Source organism: Syngnathoides biaculeatus, chromosome 9 (genome assembly GCF_019802595.1).
Source record: "Syngnathoides biaculeatus isolate LvHL_M chromosome 9, ASM1980259v1, whole genome shotgun sequence".
Lineage (NCBI taxonomy): Eukaryota > Metazoa > Chordata > Actinopteri > Syngnathiformes > Syngnathidae > Syngnathoides > Syngnathoides biaculeatus.
The window spans coordinates 17,769,311-17,795,966 of NC_084648.1; the positions used below are offsets into that span (position 1 = coordinate 17,769,311).

At 44.4% G+C, this 26,656-nt stretch overlaps 1 protein-coding gene across 4 annotated transcripts; it reads right to left on the reverse strand.

Annotated features, from left to right (window-relative positions):
* Nucleotides 1-12: 12 nt before the first annotated feature.
* Nucleotides 13-26,428, reverse strand: pik3r5 (phosphoinositide-3-kinase, regulatory subunit 5). Of its 4 annotated transcripts, none has more exons than XM_061828845.1 (18): nt 26,264-26,428; nt 13,717-13,829; nt 10,816-10,931; nt 10,665-10,733; nt 9,953-10,091; nt 9,811-9,880; nt 9,532-9,706; nt 7,773-7,941; nt 7,641-7,709; nt 6,872-7,533; nt 6,628-6,756; nt 5,353-5,484; nt 4,659-4,752; nt 3,093-3,169; nt 2,852-2,945; nt 2,678-2,760; nt 979-1,094; nt 13-884 (listed from the first exon to the last, which is right to left on the reverse strand). In XM_061828845.1, exons 1-18 carry the CDS (start codon nt 26,362-26,364, stop codon nt 734-736), a joined length of 2,559 nt encoding a protein of 852 aa, XP_061684829.1. In that variant the 5' UTR covers nt 26,365-26,428; the 3' UTR covers nt 13-733. The 4 variants fall into 4 exon arrangements, with proteins under 4 accessions (XP_061684829.1, XP_061684831.1, XP_061684828.1 ...); XM_061828847.1 differs by having other exon boundaries at nt 26,269-26,421; XM_061828844.1 differs by lacking the exon at nt 26,264-26,428 and adding an exon at nt 24,036-24,253.
* Nucleotides 26,429-26,656: the final 228 nt, after the last annotated feature.

Genomic DNA, 26,656 nt, shown 5'->3' on the forward strand with positions numbered 1-26,656 from the left:
CAACTACTTATTCAGGATTTGAAATTTAATATTTTGTACGTATATATACAAAATACATAAAGTGAAAAAAAGCGATGATAAAAATTCACATATTACAAAACACGTTTCCTTATCTAAAAAGTACCATTAGTTCCGTTAAGCATTTTTTGATCATGCTTCATTTTTTTTCTGCAATAAAATAATTTTAATCTGACGAATTAGCTGTACATTTTCCTCAACCAGGAAGAAACAAGGACATTACATTGTCTAAAAGGTCATTTTTCATATAGAAAGTGCAAAACATGAGTTCAAATACAAATGTAAAAAAAAAAAAAAACACAAATGCCTGTCCAATTTAAAAAAAGTAATATATACAAAACAAATCAAGATAAAAATACAGTATTATTCGCCACTTCCTGAAGTTCACCAAATTTGTGACAACACCGCCCTCTGTTGGTCATATTTATACACAGTTTCATTTAACTCTCGGGCCTTGGGGGAAATTCGACTACCAAAATCGACAGCACATACAAAACGGATGCGGCCTTATCAAAAAGGCAACATTAAATTAAACATACAGCATTTTTCATATACTGTACTCCATTGCACACATTTCAGTCGCACTCTTTGTGCGTTTGTCTTTACAGTTTTACCTCCGTTGAGTTGTGTCTGGTTAAGAAAAGAATTCATGGATCAAGTCTTTATAATTGAGTCTGTGTTTGTTTTTAGTCCTTGAAAGGAAAGGTCATCAGGGTCACGGTGGGGCGCCACTGAAGGTGACAATGGGCAGACAGAGGAGGGAGCAGAAAGTCGGGTGCGGGGGCTGAATCTGGGCCGACGTCTCGGCCCGTCGCCGCCTCCAGCCCGTGGCGCCGTCTTCTTTGGAGCACACGGAGATGTCGCACCTGCACGACGCAATTTGGAGACGTGTGGAAACGTTTCGATTCTGTTATTCCAGTTCAGGTCGACCGGACTCGGAGCTTTTTCTCGATGTCTCACCTGATGACACTTTGCAGTACCTTCTTCTCATCCTGGTCCAGACATACGGCGAAGGTCGTGTCTGCAGCGCCGCCGATTTGCACCTTGTCCACCTTCACTTCTGTCAAACTCAGTTGCTATTAAAAAAAAAAAAAAAAAAAAGACAAGATAGCGTTGCATTTATATCCACATTAGCCAGAGGGCGTAACGCATATTAAAAGACGGACTCGTGAGTATCCGAAAAGATGAACACAAAACAACGGTGACATTTTGGAAAGACATAATTCTGTCTATTGCATTGAAGTTCATGTCAGTTGTGTGGAAGCAAATGAGGCAAAATGGAGCATAAAGAAAATAAATACAAGCAAACAACCAATAAAAAAACAAAGTAGGGTATAAATGAGATATGAAAAACCTTGAGACACAGGTGTCAAACTCAAGGCCTGGGGGCCAGATCTGGCCCGCCACGTGATTTTATGTGGCCCCCCCCCGAAGTCAAATCATGTCAACTTCCATGACTGTTGTTAAAATCTGTCACACACCATAAATGATAATGTTGAGATATTACAAGTATGTTACCAAACATCCACAGTTGTCGAAAAACCCATTGCCCTTGATTTCTGATTTGAAAACTATCCATCCATCCAGCCATTTTCTTAGCAGCTTATCCTCACGAGGGTCGCAGGGAGTGCTGGAGCCTATCGCAGCTGTCATTGGGCAGGAGGCGGGGTACACCCTGAACTGGTCGCCAGCCAATCGCAGGACACATCGAGACAAACAGCCGCACTCACAATCACACCTACGGGCAATTTAGAGTGTCCAATTAATTTTGTATGTTTTTGGGATGTTGGAGGAAACCGGAGTGCCCCGGAGGAAACCCACGCAAGCACGGGGAGGACATGGAAACTCCACACAGGGGAGTCCGGGATTTAACCCGGGACTTCAGAACTGTGAGGCCAACGCTTTTTACCAGCTGAGCCAGCGTGCCTCCTCTTTTGCAACTCATTCCATTAAAAAAAAATAAAAATACCCAGAATACTTTAAGATTTGAAAAGGATTGTGCTTGAATATAACCAATTTTAATATGCACATGAGTTGGAATCATGTGAATACTTGGAACTCAAAATGCAGCGTGACATCATATTCATGCGAAAGTACTGTGTTAAAAACAGGATTATACCGAAATTTCCGGCCTACAAGCCGCGACTTCTTTCACACGCTTTCAACCCTGCGGTTTATGCGGCGGTGCGGCTAATTTGTGCATTTTTTCTCACGGTCGCAGGCGGGCACTCGAGCGGAGAAGGTAAGAGTGAGAGCAGTGGAATATATGTGCCGAGGAAGTGCCTTTTACCGGCCCCGTTAGTGCTGCGCTAGCGTTAGCGCTGTGCTAGCGTGTTGCTGCTGCGTTTTCTGGCGTGTCTCAGTGATATTTACCGGTAAGTTTTATTTTAACCGGCCCTGTTAGCGTTAGCGCGGCGCTACCGTTAAACTCTCTCTGTGTACCGTCTTTCTTTGTAAATATCTCGTGCTTCAATGCGGGATTCAATGTGGCCACTTGCGGCTTTTACACGGCTGCGGCGTATGTATGTACCAAATGGTATTTCCCTTACAAATGTACTCGGTGAGTCTTGTCACCGGGCGCGCTCCTTAGGCCGGGAATTACGGTCGTAGTTTGATGGAAAAGAAAGATGTGCCTCCGAAAGCGATTGATAAAGCTCACCATGTTGAAGCTCTTCTTGCCTTTCCCGTTCTGTCTCTTTAGAACTTCCGTCATGCTGAGCTGCAGGCACTCCAGCTGCGAGTCTAACAGCGGTGCATGCATTTATTATTTTGAAAAACATTATTTAAAAACAAAACAATCATAAAATCTAAATGTTTTTATAACAGGACCCACCTAGGTCTTCAGGATTCTTGCAGGCCTTGGTCAAATTCACAGAAGTGCACATTTTGGATTCTCTTTTGCACTGACTCCTCCCACTAATCACCACCTGAGCAGCAAAAAGCACCACCAAACTCATTATTTGGGGGTAGAGCAGTGATATTTGATGACGACACGGAGAAAACGGTCACGTTAGAAATGCAGGAAGCCTTTTTTAAAAGCCGTAAACATGATTTAATAAAGAATAGCGTCTTACCCTATTATACATAATGTCAAGCGTGAGAGGGACAGCTTCTCGGTCGCCATCGATACCAAAGCGCTTGCTGGCAGTGCCTGTGCGAGGTAAACGGGGATTTTTAGATGAAGATGTGCTGTACAGCGGCGCTTCATTTGTTCCATTGAAATCGCTTTTGCTATTATCAAGGAACAACATTATGATTGATCAAAACAGAGCGATAACATAATTCCCTTGAACGTAAGGAATAAAACACTTGGGCTGCGATCCAATTCATTTGGCTGCTCCCGGAGGCAGTACCATACCGTTATGCAGACAAAAATGAAGAAATGTACTTCTACGCTGAATTGATCACCGGGTAATCACTGATCACTGATCTAAAAAAAAATAAAATAAAAATAAGACTGGATGGCTCATTGGCCACCAAAACTGAAGTCGCCATCCGCCATCTTGATCCTCCCAAAACAACCACGCCGACCTGTGCGTTAATCGCCAATTTCGTGGCTGTGAGAAAACATTCCGCAGGTAAGTTGGAAAGATTTACTTTCTTTACTTTGTAAAGTTTTTTTTGTTTTTTTTAATTTTCTGATGAACTTAATTCACTTGAACAAAGTTTTGTTTACAGTTCTTGTTGTTCACTGTTCACGCTCTGCTTCATCTATAAAGGCCGACAGTTTTTCGCGAAAAAGCGATGTCGATATTTTCCCAAACTTCATCAGTGGATAGGCAAGAAAACACTTTTTTTCTGTGACGTTTTTGACGAATTTCATAATACAGAACTCTGCAAATGGAATTTGATCTTCAAATGCGAGGAAACAAGTTGAAAATTTCTGTCGCAGAGACAACAAATGCGTTTCGCAGGTATTTTCCCATTGTGAGTCCTTATTTCTAAAAATATATTGATTGACTTAAAATTTTATGTTTTCATGACCCAAAAAAAATGCTGAGTTTCTTGCCAAGTTTTGATGATAGTGCTTCACAGCATATTTCGGGAAAAGTTAACATGTCACGGAAATCGGTCCCGAGGTAATATGGAAGGTTTCCTTTGCACTTCGCCTTTTTTGGCTGACCAAGTCGATTTAATAATCCTTCATGTTACCAGAACTGAAAAAAATCTCAAGCTCACACGACCAGTTTGAATTCTCCATCAGTCAGTGGTTGTAATATTCCCGTGGTTATTTTTCACGTTTCTCCTCCTGTGTGTGGTAAAATGTCCGTCGCTCGAATTGAAATTCCTGACGCTAACCGCCGCAAAGGAAGATCAGGAACATCAGAATGACGGCTCGTATCTTGAAAAACTTGTACGCTGTGTCACTCTAATGTCAAGGCGCCGCTCTGCAGAACTAAGGTTATTTTCAATAAAAGTGACTCATGAAACCAAACAAAAATAATTTCCGTTTCAAACACGTTGTCCCGAGCTAGTTTTACTTCTGCAAGGAAGTCAGAAGTGTCGACTGTGGAGAAAAACGCGACCAGAAAAATAGAACTTGAATGGTGGCAGCCTGTGAATGCGTCAGCTGTTCCCCTATTGCAAATGTCGTTGGCCCAGTACGGAAACGATCCGGTCGCTCGTCGTCGAGGGCTCACCCATAGCCTTGATGGCTCTGGTCCCTGCAGCGTGACCCAACTCCAAGGAATGGACGAACACCTCCGTCCGTCTCTCTCCGCTGGCGAACGTCAACTGCAATAACGACACAGTCACGAGTTCAGAATGCAAAAAGCGGAAACCTTTTTTTTTGTTTGTTTTGTCAGTTGACTTCAGTGAGGTTGACGTTTTAGTGTTTTTTTTTTTAAACTTCTGTTTCTGATGTTAAAGCTAATGTTTTTTTTTATCTGAATATTCAAAGAAAATATGTAGTAAGCAATTAAGAGGATAATTTGGTGAAAAGGTCGAACGAACCCAATCCCCCGCTTTGGGAAGCATTCGCAACAGGATCATTCGCGACCCTGCTGAGTTTCAGGACATCATTTCTCTTTGACTGTTTCACACAATTATCAGAATTTACGCTGACGCTCAGTGATACACAGCCCGCGGATCGGGACCCAAATTTGGGTGGGTCGCGTACAGCTGATAAAAAATGACATCGGTTGCATTTTTTTTTCCCATAAGAGTACAGAGGTGTACTGAGTTCTTGAGACCAACGACAGAAAATGTTACTCGCTTGTGCTCTAGTAACTTGTTTACTGCGGCTCTTTGCCTGAGGCTAACGGGCATCATGGCTAGCGACGGGCTTTTGGCGCCATGAAGGACTGCGTGCACGTGTGCACGTGTGTGTCGAACCTCAGCTTGGTAGAGTTGGATCAGAGCAGGCCGTGCAGCAAAACGACAATAATACAGGAGCAGGTCAGCCAGAATGGGCAGCCGTTGTTCGTATGAGCTGTCGTAAGACTCCGACTCTGTCTTGGATGTTTGCTGGAGGACAGGACAGTCATTTTCAATTCCCGAACAAGATGTTTAAAACCCAAGACACAGGTGTCAAACTTAAGGCCCGGCCGGGGGGCCAGAACCGGCCCGCCGCGTTATTTTATGTATCCCCCGGAGACAAATCATGTGTCAACTTCCATGACTGTTGTCAAAATCTGGACCGAAATTCCAAACTGTCACACCATAAATCAGAACGTTGAGATATTGCAAGGATGTTACCAAACATCCACAGTTGTCGAAAAACCTGTTACCCTTGATTTCTGATTTGAAAATATCCATCCATTTTCTGAGCCGCTTATCCTCACGAGGGTCGCAGGGAGTGCTGGAGCCTATCCTAGCTGTCACCGGTGCAGGACGCGGGGTACACCCTGAACTGGTTGACAGCCAATCGCGGGGCACATGGAGACAAACAGCCGCACTCACAATCACACCTAGGTGCAATTTATCCACCCATCAATGATCTTTTGCCACTTATCCTCACAAGGGTCGCGGGGAGTGCTGCAGCCTATCCCAGCTGTCAATGGGCAGGAAGCGGGGCACACCCTGAACTGGTTCCCAGCCAATTGCAGGGCACATAGAGACAAACAGGTGCACTTACAATCACACCTAGGGGCAATTTATACATCCGTCCATTATGTTTTGCCGCTTATCCTTACGAGGGTGACGGGGAGTGCTGGAGCCTATCCAAGCTGTCATCGGGCAGGAGGCGGGGCACACCTTGAACTGGTTGACAGCCAATCGCAGGCCACATGGAGACAAACAGCCGCACTCGCAGTCACACCTAGGGGCAATTTAGAGTGTCCAATTAATGTTGCATGTTTTTGGGATGTTGGAGGAAACCGGAGTGCCCGGAGAAAACCCACACAGGGGCTGGGAGAACATGCAAACGCCACACAGGGAGGGCTGGGATTGAACCCGGGTCCTCAGAACTGTGAGGCCGACGCTTTCCAACTGCGCCACCATGCCACTGATTTGAGAACTAGTGTAATTTTTTTTTTTTTTTTTTTTTTAACAGTCATAACGGCCACCTGAAGAAAACCGTAACGACAAAAAACGAGTTTGACCCCCCTGGCCTTGGACACGGGAACGCATCGTGGATACTTGATCAGGTTTGCGGGAAGCGGTTTGTACCTGACAGACGATGTTGGCGGGCAACTTCAGCAGGCTGAGCGTGTTCCTTTCGTACCAGGGATCCAGCATCCCGAGGAGGTGAGCGATGTCATTCGTGCTGTCCTCCGCTCCGTTAAGGCTGGCGACATCCTGTTCGGGGTGAAAATATCAATAATTCAGTGCTCCAGTTATCAGGATGACTCCAGTCGAGCCTTTCCATTTGTCAGCAGTCATTGCGGGCAGTTTGAAGACTCGTCCGACTTACATTGGTTCCTTTGGGACCGGAAGAGGTGACACAAGCTTGTCCCGCCCCTGAGTCTCTCTTGACGGGCACAAAGTAGAACTGAATTTTGAAGGCCCGGCTGAGACGGGGACAAGCGTTCTCTTTTTGCCTCAGGCCGCAGTAGGCCCGCGCCACCTTGCCGGCGACGTGGTCGGCGCCGAACACCACCACCCTCAGCGTGGCGCCCGTCTCGTCCTCGTCGCAGCTGAGGATGGGCCGCCTCCTGAAGCAGACCTGTCGGACCGTCGGATTCTGCACCGCCTGGGAGGCGGCGGGCTCGGGACTGCGGAGGTGCACGTGGTGGGGGAGCGAGTTGGAACGGATCTCCCGTCCCCAAGAGAAGTCTCTGGATTCCGTGTATCCCAAACTTTTGGTGCGGTTCAACTTCCGGAGGAGGCAGTACAGGTGCTGGCTGAGGCGAGCCGGAGACCTGGCGCACTTGGGCGTGCCGACGGAGTCGTCCGAGTCCTCAAAAAAGTCACTGTCCGCTCCGGAGTTGCACGAGGGAGCGTAGGACTCGGACACCGCGGACAAAGTGTCGTGGCCTTCGTCGTCCTCGATGTCCACCTTGTCCTCATCCTCTTTAGGCCGCCCCCTGGTGGACGAATCCTGATTTTTGTCCTCCAAAAGGGTGTTCAGGACATCTGTGGGTATCAAATCATGAGTGGCCATCGTTCCATTTTCAATAGTGCATACAAGCGATTCAAATAAATTATTTCCATGTTATCCAAATGAATAAAACACTTTTTACCAAAGTTATCTTTTTCCCACTGAAACATTTGACACTTGGCTGTGGGGACCGGGAGCGTCTGCAGCATCCCTGTGACAGGGAAAGAAAACCGTGGGTCACGCCGGCAACACCTTTTCGACTTTGAATCATTACCGTCGGAATTCTTTCCGTCGGATGCGGGGACGCTCAGCCTCTCCCTCAGTCCCTCCAGTTCTCGGATGACGTGAGCGCGCCCCTTTGGCGGATCGCTCATGGCGGCCGCTGTCTCGAACGCGTCACTGACCGCGGAGAACAACTCCCCCAGTTCGTCGACATCTTTGGCCTGGATGGATTCATTCATTCATTGTGGGAAAAAAATTGGAGCAATGCAACAACAATGTGTATTGAGAAAAATACACAGACGGTAATCCCTCGTTTTACGCGGTTAATTGGTACCAGACCCACTCGCGAAAAGTGAAAAACAGTGAAGTAGGGGTAAATGGCATTTTTTTATTTTGCTTCATAGGCCCTTGTTGTCTTGCTGAGGATGTCGCATTATACCCTATCAATGCGGCTTCCTGCCATAGTACTATACTAAAGTATGCTGCTGTTCTTTAAATTATTTAAAAATATTTAAAAATTTTCATTATTATTATTATTTTTTTTTTTGCTTCATTGGTCCATGTCATCGCGCCGGGGATGGCGCATCAGTACGTAGTGAGCCGGCAACTTTTTTCCTTTTTTTTTGGAGGGGGTGGGGGGTGGCTCAGAAATCCGCAATGCACTGAATCTGCGATAGGTGATCCGCGAAGTCGAAACGGTTTACTGTAAAAAAAAAAAATTGCCCACTCTACTAATATAATATAATCTAATACAGTAAAGCCTCGGTTCTCGAACGTCCTCATTTTCGAACAAATCGGTTTTCGAATGAAAATTGAGATTTTTTTGTTTCTGTTTTCGAACGAAAATCGGTATTCGAACCCCCCCGACAAAACCCGGAAAAGACATATTGCACGAGGCCAGACCAGCTGACCCACGATGGGCTTTGCTGTGAATTCCCACGCCGCCGAAAAAATGCAAATAAAATAAGGCGCGCACCGCAAGCAGCTAACCAACCCATGATGTGTTTTGTTCTTGTCTTTTCGAACGCCCCCCCAAAAAAAACCCCAGAACGCGCGTGGCGGAACCAGCGCACTTTTGTTATTCTGTATAACGGAGCCTCTGTACACAGACTTATGGAGGACTACTGTATTAACCCCCAATCATGGCTCCAAAGAAGGAAAGTTGCTTGTTTCAAGTTATTCTGCACTCTTGTTAATTCAAAAAAAAAGTTTACAAGGCTGGGGGCTGAGCCGCTACAGATACGGCAATGCGCTCCCAGCCTACTGTACTCTGCTACTAAAGAATACAGTTTAAGCAAAAAATAAATATATTTCTTCTAAAGTATTTAAACTACAGATGTATTTCTACTATGCAGTTTATTATCAGGTAAAGCTAAAAAAAAATGCTTTAAAAAGCCAAATTTTTTAGGCTTCGCACGCATTATTTCTTTTTCCATTCATTGTAATGGGAAACATCGATTCGGTTTTCGAACAAAACACATCTCGAACCGTTTTCTGGAACGCATTGCGGTCGAGAACCGAGGCATCCCCGTATACTGAACTGTCGTCATCTGTTCCACACACAAAACCAGCAACCATGCCTTGATTTGCAAGCATGAATCGTAGCTGGCGTTTCTCATTTTCTCAATTTCATAATTAACTGAAGGTCCTTTCATCAATTTAGAGCGCATTACATTCCACGCAAAATACGACTAAATTTCACAGTGCATTCAAATGCTTTATCGTACAAATGATGTACGAAAAAGGGAAATTAAACTCCAATTTCTACTTTTGAACGTATTGCATATTTATATTCATCCCTGCGTACATACTTGCAATGCTGTGTGGATTTTGCAGAGGGGATACTTGGTCCCAAGCGCCGACTGGAAGGCGTGCTTGATGAGGGTGACGTAGACTCCTTTTTCCGAGTGCTGCACGCCACTCAGCTGCTCGGCCACCGACAGGAAGTCAGCGGGCACCTCGCTCGGGTTCAGCAGCAGAACCGTCCTGCAGCCGTTAAGAAAGGAATAATTGGACTTCACTTTAGTCTCAAACATTCAGGGAACTAAATACATTGTCAATTTGGAGAATACCGATGTACATCGACGTACAAGGTCTTGGAGGAGTGACAACTGGTGCGCAGGTCCTGCTCTTCTCTCACCAGCCTCTGAAAGGAAATCCCTTCGAGGAAGAGAAAGGAACGTCACGACCATATTTTGAGAACTTTTCACAAGTGGACTGAGCGAGCCGTACCGGGGGCCTTGATCTCCAGCTGCAGCGTGGCCAGCAGGTTTCGGCACACGGCGCAGTACGGCTCGGGCCACGTGAGGAAGGCGCCGAACACCTCCGACGCCCTCTCCAGGAGCTCCGTCTCCGGAGGACAGTACGGCGTCTGGAAAGGATCCAAAAGCAATTTTGGCGTTCAAATAAGAAGACCCGCTCTCTGTTCAGGTCCGATCTGGGACTTTACGTTCTCACAGTAAAAAAAACTAAAGTAACACACTGTTACTTAAAGCTCCACCGTCATGCCTATAAATAGATTTGGTAATGAAAAATACATATAACATTATTCACTTCAATGTCTATACGAAAAAATAAATATGGGGAGGGGAGTGTCATGCTCCTGGCATCCTGCCCAGGCTGGGCGTGGCCAGCCAATTAGTCGGCACACACCTGCACCTTGTTTCGGCTGATTACGTCCGACGACTGGTCCTCCGCCAGATCGTTGTTCCAGCTGTTTTTTTTTTTCACCCCCATTAATAACGCACTAAAAATCATACATTTCACGACAGTGGAGCTTTAACGATTGATCCTCCATGTATTTATGTCGGACAGCCTACTGACACATTTTGATTTGTAGTCCATAGTTTGATCTAGACAATGATTATGAGGACATTCTCGTAAAATGTGTGTGATGGACTGCGCGAGAAGGTTAAAAGGGGATGACGTGGTGACGGATTTGTACCTGCAGCAGCGTGGAGGTGAACATGACGGCAAGTGGCGCCACCAGCTCATACTGACACCTCTCCTGAACCTGGACACGTTGGAAAAACCGTACACACTCACGACCCATCCACGGACACGGGTGTGTTTGTGTTTGTTGTGTTTGACCTGACCTCCCTGGTCTTCCTCAGGATCTGCTCCAAGAGGATGATGGAGTTGTCGGGATCCCTCTTGACCAGCTCCTCCAGGCTCCAGCGGTTCATGGACTGGCCCGTGGCGCACAGCAGCACTGCAACGCAACGTACATTTTTCATTTTTGGGTTTGCATCCGAAGCCAAAGTCATTGCGTTAACCGGATTGGTCAAATGTTCACCAGGTTCTCCGATAGTTTCACATAATGTCATAATAGGGATCATTTTACTAATTTCCATCCATCCATTTTCTGAGCCGCTTATCCTCACGAGGGTCACGGGGAGTGCTGGAGCCAATCCCAGCTGTCAACGGGCAGGAGGCGGGGTACACCCTGAACTGGTCGCCAGCCACTCGCAGGGCACATCAAGACAAACAGCTACACGCGCAATCACACCTTGGGGCAATTTAGAGTGTCCAATTAAATTGTTGTTGTTTTTGGGATGTGGGAGGAAACCGGATTGCCCACCCGGAGAAAACCCACACAGACACGGGGAGAACATGCAAACTCCGCGCAGGCGTGTCCAGGATTGAACCCGGGACCTCAGAACTGTGAGGCCAACGCTTTCCAGCTGAGCCACCGTGCCGCACGATATGTAAATATCAAACCATTTTTTTGTGTGTATTTTATTCATTTTCCACAGTAGTCAGAATGTTTTTCTCTGAGTTATAGAGCACTGTGTCATGAGCAACAATACATTTGAAAGCTGCAGGTGATATTAATATATAGTATGAATTATTAGGGGCACAACGCAGATCCTGGGGGAACCCCATTAGTGATCTTTAATTGATTTGAATGTTCATTATTAAATATTATGCGTTGAAATGGTCAAGTAACTTTGCATCCACTTTTATGCCAGACCTCGTATGTAATTTATCTGTATTTTATTTTCTTTGGTGGAACAGCTGGTAAAGCGTTGGCCTCACAATTCTGAGGACCCGGGTTCGATCCCGGCCCCGCATGTGTGAAGTTTACATGTTCTCCCCGTGCCTACGTGGGTTTTCTCCGGGGACTCCGGTTTCCTCCCACATCCCAAAAACATGCAACATCAATTGGGGACTCTAAATTGCCCATAGGTGTGTTTGTGAGTGCGGCTGTTTGTCTCCATGTGCCCTGCGATTGGCTGGCGACCAGTTCAGGGTTTACCCCTCCTCCTGCCCGTTGACAGCTGAGATAGCATTCCCCGCGACCCTCATGAGAATAAGCGGCAAAGAAAATAGATGGATGGATGTAATTTCCCATTCAATAAAACAATTTTATTTTACAAAACAAGAATAAGGAATTTATTGACGCGCACGACAGTAACGCTTCCTGTGTGACACTTAATCACTCACACACACACGCTTCTTGTCAGCGTCCGCGGTTCCTCACCAACGTGCGGCCGCCCAACTTCCTCCGGTGCCCGACCACACGTTTCAAGCCGAAATCATCGGGTTTAATATCTGTAGACGGCGCACCTGCGCGGCAGCGTTCGTAAACTCTGCCGCATCTCGATTTTCGGGCAAGACTCGCCGCATTCGCTGAATCATACATTTTCCAGTGGTTGACTTTTTTTTTTTTTTTTTAATACTTTTGTGGCACGTTTTTGAAAAAACCAAAAAAAAAAAGAGAGACTCCCTTTGGCATGACATTTTCGCTGTTTGTCTTTACATTTCAGCTTTTTCATTCTTGTTTTCAACTTATTTTTACACTTGTACGGCAGTTATGAATGCATTGATTTTAACTCAAACATTGCCTATATAGTTAATAAAGCCTTTGTGATGATCACAGACAAAATATCCATCATGGGGGGTGGGGGGGGGGAAGAGACATACATACAAGACAAGAATCAGATGAGGCGCAGTACAGTACAGTACAGTCAGTACAATGTAATAAATTATTTTTAATTCAAGACACCAATGAATAATGCTATTAGAATCATAATGAAAATACTTGATTTCATTTGATTTACCGCTACAATGTAAGTAGCAAAAAAATATTCATTTCTGTATTTATTTACTGGATAGATTATAATACCAATATAATATGTGTTCATTTTTAAAATATCTATAAACTCCTCAAGTTTCTTCTTTCTCTCTTGAGATTTGTTGCTTATGTGCTTACAATCACTACAACATAAAAACTACCGTAAAAAGTAGCATAATGCTATTGAAATTTCAAATTTATTTCATAAAATGATGAAACGTTTATCATCTGCCACATTTTGTTTTACTTTACATGAAAAATACAATCTAATTAGAAAAACTGATGAATTCATTTGTTTAAAATAATACAATTAGTGCAATTTAATATTCAAAATAAAATACAATTCCCAACCATCAATTATGTGGATCATTGTAAAAAATTTTTATTTTTTTCATTTTTTTACTTTTAATAATAACAACAAACTGATCTTGAATTGCATTTCAAATCATGCTACAAAACAAAAAATACAAATAATATATTTTCTCTTTTATTTTTGATTTTTTTCTAACAAAATATATTTTTAAAAGTATTTAGCATGTTTTTAATGTTGCTGTATTTTAATTGATGCCAGAGACTAAGAGTCCATTTAAAAATGTAATTAAATTTTGTAATTTACCATACAAATCCATATTTTGTTTTTTTTTGTGGGGGTGATTTTGATTTTATCACACAAAACTGGTCTATAGGTCTTTCTACAAAAAAATCTGGTGGTAACTTTAACTTTGGATCTTTTTTAAAAAAAAATTTAATTCTTTTCCAGTTTTGCAAGGCTCTTGTCCACTAGGCAAGTTTTTACAGTGATTAAAAACAATAAATAAATCCTATATTAGTTAAAAAAAAAAAAAAAGACTCCCCCCCCCAATGGCCATAAACATAAAGATATAATGGCACATAACGATTCTCAAGAACGACGTCTTACCATCCCAGCGGTGCGCAGCTGTCGGACTTTGTCTCAGCCCATCCAGACACCGGTCCAGAGCGTGGCGGATCCTGTCCTCGGTGCAAGAGGTTTGCTGCATGTTGCCTCGGGCTCTGCGCGGAAAGACGAGCGTGCGCAAATGTGAACTCGCGGCCATTCATCTCTTCTGTGGAAGACGCGCAACTTCCTCACATGACACGCAAGGTACAAACATATTGACGGCTGAGGACAGAAAAAGGGGATGTTTTTCTTTTTTGAATCACACGCTAATGCTTGTGCTGCTGTTTTGTTGCTATAGTTCCTTAAAAGTAAATAAACTGTCACGTGCAGGTAAAACGTCGCTGCACTTCTTGGTCGGGAACCGGCCGTGTAAGAGAAAGTCCGACAGTAAAAAAAAAAAAACAAAAAAAAATTGATATTTACGATATTGAAATATTGTTAACATGCTCCAGAATTTCCAGTCTCAAAAAATATGAGTAATTTGTTTTTAAATAGCCCGTTAATTTTTTTTTTTTTTTTTAAATAAAAATGTAACGTAATAGCTTCAATAAATGGAATATTAGTCAACAGTTTGTGCATCGTGATCAATTCATTGCTGGTCCTTCTGCCTTGCATAACATGTCCACTGGGGGGCTTTATAAGACAGTCATGGAGACACAAACAGAAAAAAGTTTCATGACTAAGTCACTCAATAAACTGCAGTAATATTCGTTGTTTTTTGCAGAGGATAAAGAATATAGCCCTGTAATTTGCTGGATAAACCAGTTCAGAGTGAACCCTGTCTCCTGCCCGTTGCCAGGTGGTAAAGGCTCCTGCACTCCCGCGACCCTTGTGAGGATAAGCGGCAAAAAAAGGATGGATGGACAAAGAATATAATATGTCGGATTTAAGATTTACTTGATGGGAGGGCAGGAACAAAGACAAATGTTAAAGGCATTGTAAAGGAAATGAAAAGATTGATTTCTACCCAAACCCACCTATTTTCCTAGCTGCTTATCCTCACAAGGGTTGCGGGGCGTGCTGGACCCTATCCCAGCTGCCAACGGACAGGAGGCAGAGTACACCCTGAACTGCATATAGAGACAGACAACAGTCGCACCCACAATCACACCTATGGGCAATTTAGAGTCGCCAACTAATGCATGTTTTGTAGGATGTGGGAGGAAACCGGAGTTCCCGGAGGAAACCCACGCAGGCACGGGGAGAACATGCAAACCCCAGACAGGCGGGGCCGGGATCAAACCGAGGTCCTCAAAACTGTGAGGCCAACGCTTTCCAGCTTTCCACCGTGGCGCCCAGATTGATTTTGAAATAAATGAAAGATGTTTGAAGATGATTGCTGAAAACGTGCCAAGAATGAGACCTATGCAGTACTCAATACAGCATTGAACAGTTTATCATCGTTAGAGTTTTCCTGATTTTTTGGACGTGGGGCCGCCCACAATGTTTGGGTGCAAGGCAAGACAAGGAATGGACAATTGAAACCTCATTTGTCATACTTGATGTTTTTAATCATGGAAATTTGGCAGGTGTCACGGGCACGAGGCCTGGGGGCTGGACCCAATTGCAGGACTCCGAGGCAAGGGCATGGTGCTGAGAGCGGTTTTATTCCAAACTGGTGTTCAAATACTTATTTTCTGCACTGTACTTCCTGACTATACGGTGGCCCGTTTAGCTGTGCAGGGGGAGCCCTTTGACTCTTGGTTTAAGGCTGCAAGTGAAAGCGGACCAGGTGCGGCAGAGGGGTTTCACTTCTGCGCTCCGTGGAAGCGCGTCGGGTGTGCAATAAAGGGCAAAGGTTGTCCCTTCGCTTGCATCAAAAGTCTCAAGTGACACGTCCCGCATTGCGTCTTCAGACCTTCACGATGACATACCCGAATGACGCCCGCGGAAAACCCGCGCCGAGGACCGAGCGCCCGCCGCGAGTTCCCTGTTAAACCTGCTTGTGAAATCAAATGCGACCAATATTATTCATTCATTATTCGATATCACGGTTTGTTTATTATTGCAGTGCACTCCCCACCCCTTTGATTAGCTCCATATGAATAATCTCATTAAATATGAGAGTTTTTTTTTTTTTAACTTATATTTGTAATAATGGTCATGTTTTGCTTCAGTAGTTGTACATATTTAACAAAGTAATAATAACAGAAATAATAGAGGGATAACATTCAAACACAGCAAGAGCAATAAATTCAATAAAAATGATGAATAGAAAAACGAAGGTCTCATGTACAGTGACACATTATTGTGATTATTAATTTATCATGATGACTATCATATTTATTTATTGGAGTTATTTTTTTTCTTTTGCCTCCACTATTGCTTATCCAAAACACAACAATAAATAAAAATATTATTTTTGATTATTGTTGTTTTTGTCATTACAGTACATCTCTACACCGCTGCAAAATTACTAATTAAAAACCCAATAAGAAACATCTTGTCAAATTATGTTATACTTTATACGTATACTATGATGATGTCCAAGTTTTGGGTTTTCCACAAAAAGACAACACATGCAAGGTACGTCCATCGGGTCGACTCCAAATTGAGAAGCAGCAAATACTTCCTTTATTTTTAAAGAGGATATTGCTTATTAAAAATCTTCCATTTTAGAACAGCCGGGTGGGCACTTCTCAAGTTGCGACACAAGAAAATGACTCGCCTTTTCCTTTTCAATACTCAAAAAATTGGCTAACTTTTTTTTTTGTTTTTTAGAAGCAACCCCCCTAAAAGATAAGTTGCTGTGCATGAAGGCGACCAGATTTGGTTTCAGAATGATGTCAGCCGACCGTCCGCAGCGTGAACAACATTGTGGTTTGCATTTGCTTTTTAAAACTCCCTCGAGTGGAAACTCAAAAAGACAAAAAAACAAACAAAAAAAATCCCCTACGCTAGATCATAGAAGGAATAAAACTTCAACCATGCTCATAACAACACTCAAAAATCGCGCAAAAAAAATTAAATGCCAGGCATCGGCGTTTCGATAAGACCTCCGTTGAGTAAGCATCTGCATGCAATTTGCTTTTTAAAAATGTATTTATTCCATGTTTGCATCATTACTTGTCAGGAAAGTTATGTTGGATTTTATCATTATGCTTCTGCCGGTCCAGATGTATGGGGGGGGGGGGCTCATTTGCATGAGTCATTGAGTGATTGAAAGAGAAATGATTTATTCTTGAATGTCAAAGATCATTAAAGGTCTACTGACACGCATGGCATGATTTTTAATATGTTTTTAATACGCAAAAAAGGCAGCCGGAATGGACCCATCCGTTTTTTTTCACAACACGTCATGATGTCGTCGTATCTGGATTTTTGTATCTCCCGCAGGTTCGTGTGTTTATACCCGTTTTATCGGCGCAAATTTTTGCTATTTTCTCTTTTTTCCTTCGCGTTAGCCAAAATGTCGTCTTGTCGTATTGCTGGATATTGCTCGAACACTCGGGAGGATGGATTCGCTCTTCACACGTTTCCAAAAGACCCGGTTCGTCGTGAAAAATGGATTGCACGGGTGCAAAGAACGAGAGCTTTGTGGGTTCAAAATGACAGGTAGGTGTGGATAGAGCTATTATCCATCAATTCATCCATTTTCTTTTGCCGCTCATCCTCACAAGGGTCGCGGGGAGTGCCGGAGCTTATCCCAGCTGTCAACTGGCAGGAGGCGGGATACACCCTGAACCGGTCGCCAGCCAATCGCAGGGCACATTGAGACAAACAGCCGCACTCACAATCACACCTTGGGGCAATTGAGTGTGTCCAATTAATGTTGCATGTTTTTGGGATGTGGGAGTGCCCGGAGAAAACCCACGCAGGCACGGGGAGAACATGCAAACTCCACACGGGCGGGGTCGGGATCGAACCCGGGTCCTCAGAACTGTGAGGCCAACGCTTTACCAGCTGACCTACTATAGAGCAATTAACAAAAGAAAAAAAATAGTTGAGGCGTGGGGTGTAATCCTCCCAGGAGTAACAAAAGATCCACGCCATAATCTTAATAAAGTACATAAATCAGGGGTGTTAAATGTGTCTATGTTGCGGGGCCGCCGCGGCGTTCGTTGTCGTCGCTCGCCTGCGGCGTTGTTCATCGCCGCCGCGGAGGTGGATCGGGCGGTTACTTTTTGACTCGTTCTCTTCTTCCGTGTCCCATAGTAGGTGGCACAGCCTGTTTTAAAATGGCGACTGTCCGGGGTGACATCACGGGCAGGAGATGCAGCCACTTGGATGTCGAATGACACTTCCGCAACTTTGCGCATGGATGTCGCGCTCTCCGCTCATATTTATTTTTTTGTATAGACATTGACGTGAATAACGTTACATGTAATTTTCATAACAATATCTATTTTACAATGTATATAGGCATGTCAGTAGACCTTTAAGGATGAGATAATCCTTTATGGATTAAATTCATGGTTAGGGAGAACACAGGTAGGGATTATAAAAACAATAAATAAATACAATTGAAATTAAGTACATATAATGTTTTTTTTTTCCATCAAACCTTATTTAACCTTGGAACATGTGTATTTTTTTTATTATTTCCTATGTGGGGAAAAATGTTAGTATGAATACATATTGGGAAAAAAATCTGCATTGGTAATTCTTACTTTTTAAAAAAAGCACTTAGTTGCTCTTTTTTTGCTTCTTTAAGATGTTAAAAGATATCAAGGAGAAAACATATTGCAATCATGTCCTGACATTGCAAAAAAAAAAAAAAAAAAAGACGTGCTATCAGATTGCTGAGTTGATATCACAATACTGCTCACAGCCTCTAGAGGGCAAAATTATGAAGATTGCATCTAAAAATAACAAATTTTGCTATTCCTAAGCACTTACTCTAAGTGAAACCGTAAGCACATAACTTCCATACGCACTCCAAAATGTCATCACACATGTTTTTTATTCTTTTTCTTTTTTTTTTTTGTAGAATGTTGCAAATGTGCGATGACTGTGCGGCCGTTTCATAAGAGGATGTCTCTCTCGGTGTCAACAGGGCGGCTTCCACTTTTATTTTTCATCTACAAATGATTCATGTATATTTGGAATTGGGAGTTGTACACCGGGACCATTACGATCACAATTTAGCTGAATATTAAAAATAAATAAATAAAAAAATATGACGTCAGAACTGTGTGAAGAACGTAACCACCAATCTGCTGCTGTTATGACTGAAAACATATACGTAATTCTTTAATGGCTTCATCTCATGATGATATATCCATGACGATAATTAGTTTTGAAATCAGAAGTTAGTGATAACAGTTTGTACTGTAAAAAAAAAATAAAAAAACGTTTTGGTACCAAAAACTGCTTGAAATATCTTAACGTAATTTAATCGTTTCATGTGACAATTTGTAAATTTGTTACAGATTTGACAAATAATAGTTTTGTGCACATGCTTTCACACGTCACGTGAAATTATGAGGCGGGTCCCATCTGGCCCCCGGGCCTTGAGTTTGATAGCTGAGGTTTAAAGTGTCAACATATCATCAAAAATTATGCTAAAACTTTTATGATATGAACTTAAACTGTTCTTACGACAGCTTCCACTCACAACCCAGGTTAAACTTCACTCCGAGTCGACACGCAAAGCGAGATTTATCTCTTCACTACACGGTGATGCCTCAGTTCTCGACCACAATCCGTTCCAGAAAACGGTTCGAGAAGGGATTTGTTCGAAAACCGAATCGATGTTTCCCATTACAATGAATGGGAAAAGAAATAATGTGTTCCAAGCCTAAAAAAATTGGCTTTTTATTTTTAGTTTTTTTCTGATAATAAACTGCTTAGTAGAAATAAATTTACAGTTTAAATATTTCATATAATAAATAATAAAATAAGTAATAAGTAATATATTTATTTTTTGCTTAAAATGTATGCTTTAGTAGTAGAGTACGCTAGGTTGAGAGTGCATTGCCGCATCTGTAGCGACTCGGCCCCCAGCCTTGTAAAAAAATTTTTAAACAAAAGTGCAGAATAACTTCAAAAAGCGCCTCGTGGGTGGGTCAGCTGTTTGAGCCGCGCGCATTATTTTCTTTCCGGGTTTCTGCCTCGGCGTGGGAATTCACAACAAAGCGCGTCGTGGGTCAGCTGGTCTGGTCGCGTGCAATATGTTATTAACGGATTTTGTCGGGGGCATTCGAGTACCGGTTTTCGTTCGACAACAGAAGCAAATAAAGTCTTGAAGTTTTCATTCGTAAACCGAGGCATTATAGTACTTCCTTGACACCAATTACTAGTCTCCTTTCCTATTTTTCGACTGCTTTGGCGGCCTTTCAGGATGTTTCGAAAAGAGCGGCAGACCATAATACTTGAGCTTTTTCAGCCTAGCGCTGAGGACATATTCAACTACACTAGTGACTCTTACTTCATTTATACCAACTTACAAGACCCTAATTCAAAATGATTGGCAAGTAGAAATAGATGAAAAATGGAGCTGTCTGCTTTTGCTTTTGAACTCGTAAGTTTCTATTGAGCCCCCACCTGGATGGCATCCCTTCACCTGTGTCTCTCTTTTTCATGCCCCCCCCGACCCGACCCGCAAGCTTCCTCGCATCTGACGATCCCATTACCAACTGCTTCCTGGCGGGAAGTGCGACTTCCCACGCGGAGCTGAGGAAGCAGGTGCCTCCCCATTGTTGCGGTGTGATCCGAGGCGCGGATCTGCTCCCACACAGCCGAGGGGGCGCGGCGGGCGAGACCAGCCGCGCTCTGCGGTCTACGTGTGCGAACGCCATCGTGCCCTCCCGCCCGCTTCGCGATGGCCGATCGAGGCTGACATCCATTCGCGTTGGCCCCCGTTCCTCCCTTGCGGCTCCCTCGGATGGAAAGACCTCAAGGTACAGTACGCGTGTGATGGATGGAGTCCATTCAGCTGTTATGAAACAATATCTCCCAAACATTTTTTTTTCCAATCCAATTAATCAGTTTCAAGGTCAAAGTGTCGCCAAACTGCATTTGTGCATTTGGGCAAGGGGCGGGAATGGAACCCACAACTTGTTAAAATTGGAAATCATTTATACAAGAATTGGCTCTGGGATAGGATTATGAAATTACGTCTACATTTTTTTTTTTGAGGTAGGGAGGACCATATTGTACTCAGCAACCTGGACAAATATGCTTGTATCAGGGAATGGTCATCTGTTTCTATGTGCCCTGCGATTGGCCGGCGACCAGTTGAGGGTGTGTATCCCGCCTCCTGGTTACCTGCGATAGGCTCCGCGACCCTTGTGGGGATGAGCAGTTCAGATAATGGGTGAATGGGGTTCACCATTTTGGCGTCAGCCAACAAAAGCAACACTCACGCCGAGTACCGCAATTCCCGGCCTGCAGAGCGCACCTGGTTATAAGGCTCGGTACACAGAAAGAGTTTAACGTTAGCGCGCCACTAGTGTTAGCACACCTGTTTAAAAGCCTCGGTACTCAGAAAGAGTTTAATGCTAGCGCCGTGCTAGCGTTAGCACGGCGCTAGCGTTAGTGCATCTGGTTATAAGCCTCGTTACACAGAAAGAGTTTAACACTAGCGTGGTGCTAGTGTTAGCGCAGCTGGTTATAAGCCTCGGTACACAAACACTAGCACAGTGCTAGCGTTAGTGCGGCACTAGTGTTAGCACGCCGCTAGCGTAAGAGCACCTGGTTATAAGCCTCGGTACACAAACAGAGTTTAACGCAGGGGTCACCAACGCGGTGCCCGTGGGCGAATGGTAGCCCGCGAGGACCATAAAAGGTGCCCATGAGGTATGTTCCAAAAATACCATAGGCCACAAATTGTTACTATTATTTGTGCTTTAAATTCCGAATCTGACTTGCTTTCGTGAATCAAAATTTTAAAATAACTGTAATGTCATTTACGACAATAAATTAAAACAAAAATAGTTGATGTACGTGTAATGAACTGAGTCTGAAGTGTGCCGCAAACAAGTCACGTAGCCCTTTCACACGATCGGTGCTCACGAAGCAGCCCTCAGGCTCAAAAAGCTTGACGCTAGCGCCGCGCTAACTCTAGCGCCGCATCACCGCATAAACCGCAGGGTAGAAAGCGTGTGAAAAAAAGTCACGGCTTGTCGGCCAGAAATTACGGTGAATGATTTCGACGCTGACTTATCTTAAATCTCACGAGACATTCATCAAAATATACAAAGATTACAATTATACAATCATTAAAGAGTGGAGAGACATGACAAATATAGTGCCTTGCTACGTACACTGTACACAGTCGCCGTAGAAACATCCATCCGAGATCGCTCGTAGTTGCGACGCCGCCTCGTTGCGCAAACCAAAAACATCCTCTGCGGCCATTTTTTCCCCCAAAAAATGCGAGGCCGCCGTGCAAACCGCGATCTCACTCTGCTTCTGGATTAAAAATATACCGAGGGTGACATCACAGATGCGCCTCAGACTCTTCACACATAGAAACATTGACCTAGATGTGACTGTAGATGCGTTTCGCTGATAGCACAAACACTACAAAGAAGCAAACAGGAAGCGACTTTGCTGCAGCAGCACAATGACTCCAACTCAAAAAGCGTTGCAAAACTCCCGGGTTTATTCACCCTTACGAGACATCTCGGATAATCGAATACGGATTTGGTGCGGAAGGGCAAACCCACTCGAAACCTTTAAGATGAACTAAAACAGCTTTTTCACCTCCTGCCATCCCAACACTTTTGCCCAAAACATCCGCACGCGTCCTCGTTCCGCCCGCGCTACGCTACCGCAATCGTCTCCTGCCGCTGAGATGTCTCAACAACTTTTGTGACGAGGATGGAGCAATTTCTAAGAAAAAAAAAAAATGACGATTCCCTTCCTGCGGCTTGACGGGAACAAGCTGTCGTCATCGGGCGAGCGTCGCAAAGCCTCTAAAGAGCGAGCGGCTGGTCGAAAATCAAATCGTCGTCTCGTTCATACATTTAGCGGCGTTATTATCTATAGAATGACGTATCGATATAGTCATATTCAGTCATTGTGTTGACTCAAATGTCATCACAGGTACACCCAAGTGTCTTTCTTGGCATATGAGAGGGGGGGGGGCAATCATATGACCTGCTCTTAATAATACCCAATATACTCTTAAATGCCTTTTAATAACATAATAAAGATACTAAAAATCGTGAATTTCATGACAGTGGCACTTTAAAATCTTGAGCACACAGTATCGCAGTTCATTGTGTACAGCATGCTAAACTTTGCAATCTGTGTTTCATCGTTCAATGCCATTGACGGATTTTGAAGGGCTGCTGGTGAATGAGTGAATAAATGTGAATTATCCATCCATCCGTTTTCTTTGCCGCTTATCCTCACGAGGGTCGCGGGGAGTGCTGGAGCCTATTTCGGCTGTCAACGGGCAGGAGGCGGGGTACACCCTGAACTGGTTGCCAGCCAATGGCAGGGCACAGGGAGACAAACAACAGCCGCACTCACAATCACACCAAGAGGCAATTTAATGTGTCCAATTAATGCTGCATATTTTTTGGGATATAGGAGGAAACCCACGCAGGCACGGGGAGAACATGCAAACTCCACACAGGCGGGGGGCGGGAATTGAACCTGGGACCTCAGAACTGTGAAGCCAACGCTTTATCAGCTGATCCACCGTGTCGCCTAAATGTGAATTATTCTTTTACTTTTTTAAGAAAAATGTATTTACATTTTTAAAGCTACCAGGATTTTCTGATCCCTCAACACTGGACCAGAGCTGAGCCGAATGACTTCTGATTTGAAACTGAACAGCAAACAAAGGAACTCGACCGCACTTTCTCGTGTTGTCATCACATCGTCAGATCACTCACGGCCCCCATGAGACAAAACGGATAGATGAATAATATCCAGAACTGTCCATCAGCAAACTCATAATTTTTTAACTACATTTTCACAATTTTGTTTGTTCATATAAGATTACCCCCAAAAAAATCCTTGTGCTGACTCTGATCCTGAAGATGCTTTTGTCGCGATTAGAGTTTGGAACAAATAATCTTTCTTTTGTCACTAAGTCAATCGTACTTCTTAGTCAGAGATAAAAAAAAATATGAGATGGTTATTTAGGAAAGCGTGCACTAGCTGTGCGCTCCCATTTTAGTCATCTCTGTAATCGACAGAATTTTAGATCCAGGTCGTACGTTGGAGTTTACAAGACTGTGCAGGTGTACCGAATATTATATAGCCAACAGACGCCTTGTACTGTACCGTACAACCCAATGCAGACTGGGTTTTTCCCCAATTAAAAATGACGAACGCATATGATAATGCAGCAAAACTGTTCATAAGACATCGTGGCCATACGCACGGTGCCGTTCCGCCCGTTCGCGCCGGCGCCTTACCCGCAATCTAGCGCCGGGCATCCATCGCGTGGCAGCGTCTCGAGAGTCCCGCCGGTCTCCGGGCTCAGCGGCGTCCGACGGCCTCGCGCATGCCCGAGTGACAGACTAACACGCGCGCCGCTCGCTGCTGCTTCTCGACGCAAACAGGAAGCGCATGAGCGAGGTGCATGCGAGCACAATGAGGAAGGCCGCCGCCGCCGCTCTTGCGCTTGTGTTTGTTGCGTGTCAAGCATGTGTGTGCGTTACATGTGGATTGTGAAGGGATGTTGACCTCTGACGGGAAGTCATCTGCTTCGGTGCGTCTGTTTTCGTGCTATTCCCACACGCCTCATTGTTTGGCTTTGTTCACTAGTTCACGAAAAGCTGAATGAGGATTTACAGTTGACGGGCAAAAAAAATGAAAAAAAAAAATGGAACGTAAATGTGTAGTTGATAAAAGGTCAAGTGTCACGAAATGGACGATTTTTTGAGTACAAACGGCAGCCGGTATGGACCCAATCGTTTTTTTTTCCCCACCACAAAACAAGATTTTGACGTACGCGGCTTTTTGTAACCCTCGCCATGAAAATCCTCTCGACGGATTTGTTTTCGAGAAGAAGAAGGAAGTGACGTAAAGGACAGCGGCGCCCCCAAGTGGACTCGTTTGTTTCCATTAGTTAGCTCATTGTTCCTTCGTGTTAGCCAAAATGCTGGCTCGTTGCATTGCTAGACATTGCTCGAACACTCGGGAAGATGGATTCGCTCCTCGTACTTTTCCAAAAGACCCGGTTCGTCGTGAAAAATGGATTGCACGGGTGCAGAGGACGAGAGCTTTGTTGGTTTCATATGACAGGTACGTGTGTATACAGCTACTAAAATAAATTATAGTTTGGGGCGGACCGCATAATCGGTCCATCACAACGTAACAAAAGATCCGCATACGTATGACAGGCCTGCTAAATGTGTCGGCTTCTGGGTTAGGCTCGCTGGCGAAGACTGCCGCGTCGGCTCACGGACGGCGGCGGCTATCAACAACGCTCCCGACGATGGCTTACTCAGCCGTGTGCGACGACAACGCCGTAAAGCACCCCGGCTCGGCTCCGTGATAAGCCACCGTTCACGGCTTCAGCGAAGGCTGCCGCGTCGGGGGTCGCGGGTGGCGGCGGCTCTGAACAACGCTGCCGGGAATGGCGCACTTAGCCGTGTGCGACGACAACGCTGTAAAGCGCCCCGGCTCGGCGGCGTTGTACGTCGTGGATGGCGGCGGCTATGAACAACGCCGTAAAGCCCCCCGGCTCGGCGGCACGACGAGCCACCTCGGCGCCGAAAACGAGCCACCCCGGCCGACAAGGGGTGGCTTGTCGGCCGGAGTGGCTCATTGCAGCCGGCCGCGATGGCTCATCTCCGCCGCGGAAGTGGATCGGACTGTTCCATCATTTCACAAAACTGCAAAACTTGATATACTGTATTACTATGTAGAAGTGTCTCAATTCCAAAGCTGAGCACACAAAAATGACAAAAAAAATGCCCACTCCTCCCTCAAAATGTATTCAAACATGAGCTAAATAAGTAGTACAGAAGACTATTTGTCCATTTACATTTTGAAATGCCTCGCTTATAAAATATGACTTCATTTGCACTGACGATTTATCCATCCATCCATTTTTTTAGCCGCTTATCCTCACAAAGGAGTGCTGGAGCCTATCCCAGCTGTCAACAACCAGGAGGCGGGGTTACACTCTGAACTGGTCGCCAGCCAATCGCAGGGCACATCGAGACAAACAGTCGCACTCACAATCACACCTAGGGGCAATTTACACACCTAGGGGAAATTTAGAGTGTTAACGTTCTCATGTTTTTGGGATGTGGGAGGAAAACCGGAGTGCCCGAAAAAAAAAAAAATTTAAAAAAATAAAAAAACACACACAGGCACAGGGGTGAACATGCTAACTCTACACTGGCGGGTCCGGGATTGAACCCGGGACCTCAGAACTGTGAGGCCAACGCTTTCCACCTCTAAGCATTCACTTCAAATTTATTTCATTTGACCATTTAAAGACATTTGCTCTTCTTACTACGTTTTTCACGTGAATCTTAACTTTTGAACAGAAGCGTATATGCGGCATAAAAAAAAATGTACAAATAAACGATAAGGTTCCGCTGACATCAGTTCGAATAATGCCATAGCTTCATGGAAATGAAATATCAAATCACGTTTTTACTTCCACAGCACATAAAACAACAGTGACCTTACTTCCCCCTGGCGGGCCACCATCCTCCTCTTCCTCCTCTTCAATTTTTGCATCTTATTTGCATTTCCCACCTCATAGAGCGACTGCAAATTCCCCATTCTGCAAAAGATGAACACGCCACGGCAAGTGGGTGATCGCACGTGTTCGAAATTAGTCAGATTGGATGCAGAGCGAGGCAGCACTTTCTGCAGTGTTTTCCCGAGTGGCCACTAGGTGTCGCTGCTGCTTCTCTTATAACGGCGGTCAACGGTTCTGCTGCAGGCTGCACTGAAGCTGAAGCACCTGCAAGCATTTCGTGCACGCGCCAAATAACTTTCATGCTCGGCCACCGTTGCAGTTTTACAACACATCCCGAAGCCACTTATTGTACGGCACATAATTTTGGGAGAT